This window comes from Sinocyclocheilus rhinocerous, unplaced genomic scaffold (genome assembly GCF_001515625.1).
Source record: "Sinocyclocheilus rhinocerous isolate Xijiao unplaced genomic scaffold, SAMN03320098_v1.1 scaffold1589, whole genome shotgun sequence".
Classification (NCBI taxonomy): domain Eukaryota; kingdom Metazoa; phylum Chordata; class Actinopteri; order Cypriniformes; family Cyprinidae; genus Sinocyclocheilus; species Sinocyclocheilus rhinocerous.
This window is the reverse complement of record NW_015648634.1, coordinates 297,687-308,218: the sequence shown is the minus strand read 5'-3', so window position 1 is coordinate 308,218 and position 10,532 is coordinate 297,687. Positions and strand designations below refer to the sequence as shown.

Sequence of the window (10,532 nt, the reverse complement as noted above, 5' to 3'; positions counted from 1 at the left end):
ACTGATGCATGCAACACCCGCTGAGTGGCATTAAACAGCTTGAAAGATCAAAGACAATTTTTAATATAGCTCCGACTGGATTCGTCTGAAAGAAGAAAGTCATATACACCTAGCATGCCTCGAGGGTGAGTAATTTGTGGGCTAATTTTCATTTTTGGGTGAACTAACCCTTTAAATTGCACACAAAAATCATATAATAAATATTTATTATAATAGTTTTTTTATTGATATAATGGACTACTTGCACAACTACTTCCACGTTCTACTTAGTATAGCTACAGTTTCTCATGAGAACACAGATTTTTGCTACATTTTAGGGCTGGTAAATGTTTTTAAAAGCAATTAATCATATTCTCTGCATTAACATGAATTATCTTCAACCTGCTGAAATGTCCCTATAAATATATTTCCATTCCAAACGCGCCTTCTGAATAATAAATAAATATATTTCCACACTAACCTGCCGCAGTCCAGCGCTCGTCTTCTCATTAACAGTGTTTTTCTCTTACTGATCATATTTCATACTTGTTGAATTTACATTTTTACATCAATTTGACTGATAAGCACCCTTACAAAAATTAACCATGGTTTTACTATAGTAAAAGTGTAGTATCCATGGTTTTTTGGCAGATTACTGTTTGAATAACCACAAATTTACAACAAATACCATGGTTAAACTATGGCTAGTGTAGCAAAACCATGATTAATTTGTGGTTACTATGGTATAACTATTACTTGGGCTTTATTTGTAGTAAAACCATGGTTAATTTTCTTAAGAGCAGTGTGCGTTGGTGTTTAAAATGACTTTCACGATGTTAAATATTTATTTAATCGCATTGACAGCACGACTGCGACTTTGAATATTAAGAACTTTGGCATTACAGTGAAATGATTGTGAATGAAAAATGACAGTGAATAACATATTTGATACAGATAAATAAATGTTCATTCTGATCGTATTCATCAGGTCAGGTGTCGCGATCACTTGTTTAGAGCACTGACACTGCGCGGTGAGATAACCATGCATGCTGCTTTCTCAGATCTTTTCTCTATTTTCTTCTGAAGTTCATTCATGTTTATTTGCTGCTATAACTAGTAGTAAAGAGGAAGAGATAATCGGTTCACTACAGCGATCTGTCAGCATTTATTGTTTGAATTTACGATAAAATTGACATTTGAAAGCAGAGACTTTCCTATCAAATGCAACAAAGCACAAAGCTTGTTGCGATTTATCGGATGGGAGGTGCTACAAATAAGGTTTGTTCATGCATTAACAGAAAACAGCATAGATCGATTCTTGCGATTTAAGAATCAATATCGGTTCATCAAAATCGAGAAATCAGTATTTCCAACCCAGCCCTACATCTCACGAAACGCTCATTTAAACAAGCTGGAGAGACAGAGAGAGGAAGAGCAGAAACGAGTGAATGAGGATGAGGTTCATGAAGGTTCTTCATCAGATGCTCTAAACTAACGATGATGGATGTGTAAAGGGGCGCTTGAGGGATTCTGGGAAAGCATCTATTCTCTAGCTATGACTGGAAACAGCAGACAGAAGCCACTAAACAACACAAGCATCTATTAAAATGTGCGCTCGCTCTTATTTCGAACAGATTCAATGAAATACAGACCATCAGATAAATGGAGCTGTTGAAATATTAATATGAGCTGTAACGAGCGGTTCTGTGTCAGGATCATCAGGGGTCGTTTGCACCAGCTGCATGCAAGTTAAAACTAAGCCTAGTTGTGGCATAAATGTGCGCCAAGTTACTAAATATTGTTGCATTGGACCATTAAACGTAACTATGCATAAACTAAATATTTACAGGTCAGAGCATCGACTTCAGTCGATGTGCATTGTAAGATCAGGCTGGGCGATACGACCCAAAAATTATCACGATAAAATTTTTCATATCAGCCGATATCGATAATTATCACGATCATTTTCAAATCTTTATTTCTTTCAAGTTAAAAGGCAGATTTTTGCTCCTAAGTGAAAGATGTAGAAACCAGATGGTTAATTGTGGTTTTAAACGACTCTTTATGCTCAGAACATGACAAACACTTCACGTTTTTGAATTCTTTACACTTTTCCAGTCATTTTTCCAACAAAAACAAAATAAATGTCAATACAGAGAAATTAATTTCTAAGTATCTGCATGTTCTAATGAGTGATATTGTTTCAAATCATGAATCAGGTTTGTGTTCCTGACTTTGATGATGCGTATCTTCAGCACAGTTTGCAGTGCAGCTGCAATATTAATAATATTATGTATTTTGTCTCTTAGAAATATACATTTGACAGTAGCTTGAGTTAGGATGCAGATGTAAATTTATGTTCATTATCAAAAACAGCAACATCTGTAGAAATTGTAACAACCTCATTTTTATATAGTGAAATTTAATTATTAATTATTGATATTAATTAATTAATGAGTTTTATTAAAAATTAACCATTGGTTTTCCATAGTAGCATACATTTAGATCATGATAACCACAGTTAAAACCACACATATAGCACCTCAATACCATGGTAAAAATGACTATGGTTTCTAGGTATTTGTATGAAAAATACATTTAGTATAAATGATTTGTTCCGCTTTTGGCGGAAACATTATAAGTAAACTTTATATCGAACTCTTCATACCGTTTTATCGAGGGAAAATTATATCGCGATAATTATCGTTTTATCGCCCAGCCCTACAAATGCTTATGTTTTATTTTTTTTAATTTGCAGTGCAGTTAAATCAATAAAAAAAATTTTTATTATTGATTTAACTGCACTGACACTATCAAATGAGAACAAAAATTTAATTGAATAATGACACTATTATTATTATTAGTACATAGTTAGTTATGAACTAGCTAAGTGTGGACTTTATATTCCAATTTAAAGGGACAGTTCACCCAAAAATGAAAATTCTGTCATCATTTACTCACCCTCAAACCTGTATGAGTTTCTATCTTCTGTTGAGCACAAAGGAAATTATTTCGAAGGATGTTGGGGATCAAATCCAAAATATACTCTTTGGATACCAACGTTCTTCAAAATATATTCTTTAAGAAATAAACTCATACAGGTTTGTGAACTATCCCTTTAAGTAAGAACTGGTGCAACCTTACCGGGTTATGTGCATGTGCGGTGAATGATGTGTTAACTAAACAGAGCAAAGCCGCCTCGCTATGATACTAAAGTACCTTCAGAGGAACGTGGATTACATGTGAAGATCATGGGAGCGTCAGAAGAAAACCTGCAGACAGCAAAAACACCACAGAAAAACCAAAGCGACACTACAGAGTTGAGCAACTTATCACCTTATTAGTGTTCCTGTGGCTCATTGGTAGAGCATTGCGTTAGCAGTGCAAAACGTCGTGGGTTCAATTCCCAGGGAACACACATACTGGTAAAAAATGTATAGCCTGAATGCACTGTAAGTCGCTTTGGATAAAAGCGTCTGCTAAATGCATAAATTATAAATAGCTGTCTGGAGACTCCAGATTCAATTCGGGGAGCACTATTATAGTATTATTTTATGGATGGATCCAGAATTGCACGGTCAGTGTGATGTGATCCGGTCCGAGACATTTGGATTATGACAGAAGAGTTGAAAGAGGAATGAAGAGAGAAATAAGGAAGGATCTGTGAGGAGAAGCGGAGGAAGTCGACTCACCTCGAGAGCAGCTTTCTGGACGGTGATCTGGCTGTAGACTCGAGCGCCGTCATCAGGACAGACGGTCTTCAGCTCGTCTTTGTTCAGAGAGAAGAGCTGAGCACCGGTCAGCACACCCAGACTGTTGATGGTCCTGCAGACCAAACCACATCAGCTCAGACCATCACTGTTAATCTCCCATGATGCTCTACAGCAGAGCGGATGAACGGGTCACTCACACTTCGCTGAAGCCTTTGAGCTGCAGCCAGGCTTTCACCTCGTCCGGCGTGGAGTCGTACGTGATGTTGACCGCCGGCAGGCTGCTGGAGCGAGACGGAGCCTGGAACTTCTTCTGAGCGCTGCGGCCCAGAGTCAGTCTGTGCATCAGCTCGTCTTGAACCTCCTCCATGTTGGACTTTCGGCCTGAGAGACACATGAATAATGCTGCAGGTGTGTGTGCCATTGAGAAAGTATTACATGTTTTGAATCAATTTACCTGGTAAGACTTATTTTTGTCACCGCCGGTTTGGGCACGTAATCTGAGCGCTGCTTCTGAATGGGACAAACAGCAGAGTCAGATACTGAACATGGCTGAAATCAAGACCACATGAAACCAGCGCCGCGCTGATGCACTTCCTGTTCACACAGGACATGCTGAAGGGCTCGTGCTTTGGACATGCAGTAATCACATGATCAACTTTTGCCTCACATGAGCCACACATGAGCTCATCAAAGCCACGAATCTGATTTCATGTCTCTAAGGGGCTGTTCACACAGAATGTGTTTACACAGGACGTATGAACATTGTTCTCGCGTCTCGCACATGAGACGCGATTAAGAGTTTCAACTTTCAAACGCAGTGCTGCTCATCAATGTCAGTTCCAAAACAGTGGACCAATCAGAAGACCCCGGAGGCGGGGCAAGCGTTGTTTACAGTAGCAAGTTGGCATGGCAACTGTTTTATTTGAAGGCAACATGACTCAGGAGGCGTTCAGCGCTGCGCTTTTTAAAAAACCATTCGACACAAAGACACGTTTTGTGTGAACGGCTCCTAACACACAGATCATCAGTGGTTCATAATTTATACTATATTAATAACTCTAATGCCTAACCAGCCTCTACACAGACAGATAATATACACTGTATGTCAAAAATCTCTATGAAAAACATACTGAGACAAATGATTATGAGGGATTCTCTGACTGTAAATTATAATAATCCAGTTACCTCGTTTAACTCGACCAGTAATTGCTTGAGAGAAAAATGAAGAGTGACATGAAAATGAAATTCAACAACAAACACACACACACACAAAGCAAATAAAACACACACACACACACACACACACACATGCATTGACTAAATGGAGTCATTCCATAGACATCTATTGTTTTCATATACAGCTAGTTATAAATACTATAACCTAACTCTAACACACTAACCCTAACAGAAAACATACTTAATTTTTACAATTGACCATTTATGAAAAACTATGTTATTTTTATACAATTTTTACAAATAAGGACGTTCCTAAAAGGAGGTTTTGGGAGGTTTAACTCACTTCTGTATACAAATTTGTCCCCAAAATATGATTAAGGAGGCACACACACACACACACACATACACACACACACACACACAGGGAGATAAACTGAACTAATGCAGAAGATCAAAAAAACTGAACACACACACACACACTCTCACACACACACACACTCGTTTACCTTAAACAACTCAAATTCCTTTTTTGGCATCATTAGCTTTAAGATGAAAAGATGAACACAAACAATAATTCAATGACGTGGCAAAACAAGGAGACGAAATGAAACTGAAGACAAAGCATGCAGACAGAAGCCGAACATGAAGCTGAACAAGCGTCTCATGTGTGTGTGAGTGTGTGTGTGTGTGAGTGTGTGTGTGTGTGAGAGAGAGTGTGTGTGTGCGCGTGTGTGTGTGTGTGTGAGTGTGAGTGTGCGTGTGAGTGTGTGTTTGTGTGTGTGAGTGTGTGTGTGTGAGAGAGAGTGTGTGAGAGAGAGTGTGTGTGTGCGCGTGTGTGTGTTACCTGTCCGGCCATGAACTGCCCAAAGCCCGGAGGGAAAGATAGTGTAGAAATCAGTAGAGTGACGAGCGCGACAACAGACGGACGCCTGAAACACAATCAGACACATTAAACATGTGAATAGTGTGTGTGTGTGTGTGTGTGTGTCACCTGTATGGTGTGGCTGTAGATGGGCTCCCCGCGGCCCGTCACGTCCACCGCTCTGCTGATCTCCAGAATGTTGTTTGGCACGTATCCCGAAGCGCCCATCCCGTTACGCACCTTCCACCACTGCTTCCTGTCATCCAGCACCTGACGGCCAATCAGATCGACACGTCACATGACACATCATCATCATCATCATCATCATCACGTTACGTACCTCCACCACCTCGTCTTTCATCACACACAGTTCAGTGTTGTTTCTGGCCACAAAGTCATATCTGGATTTGGCAAAGTTTCTCTGCGTCCGGCCGTGAGCCTCCAGGTTCCTGAAGAGAAAGAGTCAAAGAACCTCAACAAATGAGACACCAAAAATCACGTTTGCCTTGTTTTTCAGTACAAACGGACAGATTCACTTGAGAAGCAAAATGACTTAAGATGTTGTTTTATTGCCTTGTTTTTCTGTGACTTTAAGCTTAAAACAAAAACAAATATCTGCTAATAATCAGAAAAATAAACTTTTTTTTTTTTTTTATCAAATTTGCTGTTAATGCAAATAGCATAAATTTGGTCAAAAGTGTGTTTTTATTGGAATTATATTGATAAATATATAAAAATAAATAATATTTCACACTAATTTCCTTTAGTAAATCTATTTTATACAAGGTGCAAAAATAGGACAAAAATGTCCCCATTAAAACGGCTGTATTTAATCCCAGTGCAATACAAGTATAAAATCATGCATTCTTTGTTAATAGGCTTTCATTCTGTTGGCAAGTGTTTTTTCAGCTTTTTATTCTTTTCCACCTTATTGCATCATTTTCTCAGGTTTGGTTTATGGAGCAGATACTTGTTCTGTTCATGTTTTCTGCTTCTGCTGGAAAAAAGGCCAATTTAATTGAAATGATGCAATTATAATTGTGTGGGTGTGTTGGTATGGATATCAGAGTGTGGTTTGTGTGTGTGTGTGTGTGTGTGTGAGAGAATGGTAGTTTTTTTTAATCTTAATTAAACCCAAGTCTATAATAATTAATTAAATAAATAAATAAATCTGCTTATCATTTAGAATATGGAAAATAATTGTTTTTTGGTGTTTTTTTTTTACTTTATTCCTTTTGCATCTCAAGTAAAGTATCTTGGTTTAACAATGTTGGCATATTTGCACTGCAAAACAAGACAAAAATGCTGAGGAAGAACATGATTTTTTGCAGCGTAATCTCTTAAACACAAGCTCGCTCTCTTTAAATGTTGAATCTACTGATGAATGTTGTTATTGACCGACTGCTGCCGCCGTGGAGGAGCGTCTCAGAGCTCGAGAACGAGACGAGACGAGAGTCTTTACTCCGTCTGAAGACGCTTTAACAGACTGAGAGTTCAGGTCAGAGCTGAGCGTTTGAGAAGCAGAATGAACCCAGAAGCGTAGCGTGCGCTGAGCCGGTTCTCCAGGGCGCGCGGTGCGGTCGCTTGTACCCCGGTGGGTTTTACCTATCTACATGACGGCTGACCGCGTGTTTAAAAGCAGCCACGGCCATGTCTGGCTCCAGCAGGTGCAAACGCTTGTAAGAAGTGTTACTGTAGCCGTACCCGTCTGCGCCGGGGAAGTCCTGGACCACCGGCTGCTGTCGGGAGAGAAAAAAAACGCTTTCACTTCATCAAATACTTCACAGCGTCACACCGTAAGTGTTAAAGGTGAAAGAGCATCTCACGTCCACAGGTCTCTGAACCTCGGTCTGCGCCGCGCCGAGCCTCTCCGCCAGCTGAGCCACGTCTTGCTCACGAGACACCAGCACCGGCGGCTCCCAGCCGTCCCGGAAACACAGCGTGTGCGGAGGAAACGGGTGATCCTTCGGCCACTCCAACCTCCACACAAGACAAATGTATCTCTAAAGCGCTTTTCACAATACACATGCTTTTTTTGTTCTGTTAACAGATTTAAATGTTATTTGACTTTGTTCGATTAAAAGATTTAAATATCGGTCAGTTTTGTCCTGTTAAGTTATTTAAATATCAGTTAGTTTTATTCTGCTAAAATGTTTTAATAGCGGACGGTTTTGTTCTGTTAAGAGATTTAAATATCGGTTGGTTTTGTTATGTTAAGAGATTAAATTATCGGTCAGTTTTGTACTAATAAGACATTTAAATGTTGGTTGGTTTTGTTATGTTAAGAGATTAAATTATCGGTCATATTTGTTCTATTAAGACATTTAAATGTTAGTCATTTTTGTTCTGTTAAGAGATTTAAATATCTGTTGGTTTTGTTCTGTTAAGAGATTTAATTATCGGTCAGTTTTGTACTAATAAGACATTTAAATGTTGGTTGGTTTTGTTATGTTAAGAGATTAAATTATCGGTCATATTTGTTCTATTAAGACATTTAAATGTTAGTCATTTTTGTTCTGTTAAGAGATTTAAATATCTGTTGGTTTTGTTCTGTTAAGAGATTTAATTATCGGTCAGTTTTGTACTAATAAGACATTTAAATGTTGGTTGGTTTTGTTATGTTAAGAGATTAAATTATCGGTCATATTTGTTCTATTAAGACATTTAAATATTAGTCATTTTTGTTCTGCTAAGATATTTAAATATAAGTTGGTTTTGTTCTGTTAAAATATTTAGATATCAGTTGATTTTGTTCTGTTAAAATGTTTAAATATCAAACGGTTTTGTTCAGTTAAGAGATGTAAATATCTGTCAATTTTGTTCTGTTAACAGATTTAAATGTTTGATTTTGTTCAATTAAAAGATTTAAATATCGGTCAGTTTTGTTCTGTTAACAGATTTAAATATCAGTTTTGTTCTATTAAAATATTTAAATGTCGGTCGGCTTTGTTCTATTTAAAGATTTAATTATTGGTCAGTTTTGTTCTAATAAGACATTTAAATGTTGGTTGGTTTTGTTCTGTTAAGAGATTAAAACATTGGCCGTTTTTATTCAGTTTATTCAATTTTTGTTTGGTTAAGAGATTTAAATATCGGTCGTGTTTGTTCTGTAAAAATTTAAACATCAGTTGGTTTTGATCAGTTAAGATTTTTTAAATATCTGTTTGTTTTTTCTTTCAAGAGATCTAAATGTTGGTCGTTTTTTCTTTGTTAAAATATTTAAATATCAGTTGTTTGGGTTTGGTTAAGAGAATTAAATATTGGCAATTTTTGTTTGGTTAAGAGATTTAAATATCGGTCGTGTTTGTTCTGTAAAAATTAAACATCAGTTGGTTTTGTTCAATTAAGAGATTTAAATATCAGTCTGTTTTTTTCTCAAAGAGATTTAAATACAAGTTGGTTTTGTTCTGATAAAATATTTAAATATCAGTTTTGTTCTGATCAAATGTTTTAATATCGGTCGTTTTTATTCTGTCAAGAGACTTAAATATCGGTTGGTTTTGATCTATTAAAATATTTAAATGTCTGGTCGGCTTTGTTATATTTAGAGATTGATCAGTTTTGTTCTAATAAGACATTTAAATGTTGGTTGGCTTTGTTCCGTTAAGAGATTAAAATATTGGTCGTTTTTGTTCAGTTAGGAGACTTAAATATCAGATGTTTTTGTTCTATTAAGAGACTTAAATATCGGCCGGTTTTGTTTTGTTACATTTTTTAGATATCAGTTGTTTTCGTTCAGTTAAGAGATTTAAATGATGTTTGATTTTGTTCAATTGAAAGTTTTAAATATCGGTCAGTTTTGTTCTATTAAGAGAGTCGTTCCAGTACCTGCATTTGGTCCATCCGTCTCCCAGCGTGACCCACAGGTGTCTCTCCTCCGCCGAACCCGCTGCGTGCAGGAAGTCAATGGCTTCTCTGGTGAGGAGAGGAACGATAACGCTTTTAGCCAGATCCACCCCTCCAGACGTCTGGATCACCTGAGACACACACACACACACACAGACACACGTCAGTCCGACAGAACGGCTGTTCCACACACACACACACACTCACACTCACACATACACACACACACACTCACACATACACACACACACTCACACATACACACTCACACACTCACACTCACACGTCAGTCCGACAGAACGGCTGTTACACACACACACACACACACACCCACACGTGCTCAGAAGACGCACCAGTCTGAGAGGATTGAACAGGAAGTGGACCAGATCTACAGCGCTGGGGTTCTGAATGTGGTTCTTCAACTTCCCCTGGAACGACAAACAATAATCACATCACAGATAATCTAAATGAGATTCTCCTGCTAAAAATGTCCGTTACTGGGATGGGGACCTGGCTATCGTCACTCACCAGCAGGTTGAAGGCGTGTTTGAACTTCTGGAAACAGTCGATAAACTCGTCCTGAGACGGAGGTTTAGCTCTCAGCGTCAAAACCCCCTCTGATCGAAGACACACAGCAAACACACTCATGACACACTGACGATGAGGATGATGTGGATGTGTGATGTGAGGTGACGCTCACCTCCCGGTCCTCTCTTTTTGCTCTTCTTGTTTTTCTTGCGTTTGGAGAGCTCATTAAAGGCCTCGGCGGCTTTCTGCAGTTTGGTGACGAAGTGTTCGATGTCGTCCAGAATGTGATTGAGGATTTGCTGTAACACATGTCAGTATTTTACCATCTGCTGCCGACACACACACACACACACATACACAGTCACAAACACACACACACGTGACTCTCGCACACACACACACACACACGTGACATTCGCACACACAAA

At 38.2% G+C, this 10,532-nt stretch overlaps 1 protein-coding gene across 1 annotated transcript in view; it reads right to left on the bottom strand.

The window, feature by feature from the left end:
- Nucleotides 1–10,532, bottom strand: part of LOC107710066 (epidermal growth factor receptor kinase substrate 8-like) — a 27,360-nt gene that overhangs the window by 2,170 nt on the left and 14,658 nt on the right. Inside the window, exons 10-22 of the mRNA XM_016514764.1 lie at nucleotides 10,277–10,403; nucleotides 10,105–10,193; nucleotides 9,930–10,004; nucleotides 9,559–9,707; nucleotides 7,557–7,710; nucleotides 7,336–7,469; nucleotides 6,071–6,179; nucleotides 5,860–6,000; nucleotides 5,375–5,410; nucleotides 4,878–4,901; nucleotides 4,167–4,202; nucleotides 3,890–4,134; nucleotides 3,672–3,804 (exon numbers count right to left, since the gene is read on the bottom strand). Of these exons, the coding sequence (XP_016370250.1) occupies nucleotides 3,672–3,804; nucleotides 3,890–4,134; nucleotides 4,167–4,202; nucleotides 4,878–4,901; nucleotides 5,375–5,410; nucleotides 5,860–6,000; nucleotides 6,071–6,179; nucleotides 7,336–7,469; nucleotides 7,557–7,710; nucleotides 9,559–9,707; nucleotides 9,930–10,004; nucleotides 10,105–10,193; nucleotides 10,277–10,403 (1,452 nt within the window). The remainder of the gene's footprint in view (nucleotides 1–3,671; nucleotides 3,805–3,889; nucleotides 4,135–4,166; nucleotides 4,203–4,877; nucleotides 4,902–5,374; nucleotides 5,411–5,859; nucleotides 6,001–6,070; nucleotides 6,180–7,335; nucleotides 7,470–7,556; nucleotides 7,711–9,558; nucleotides 9,708–9,929; nucleotides 10,005–10,104; nucleotides 10,194–10,276; nucleotides 10,404–10,532) is intronic.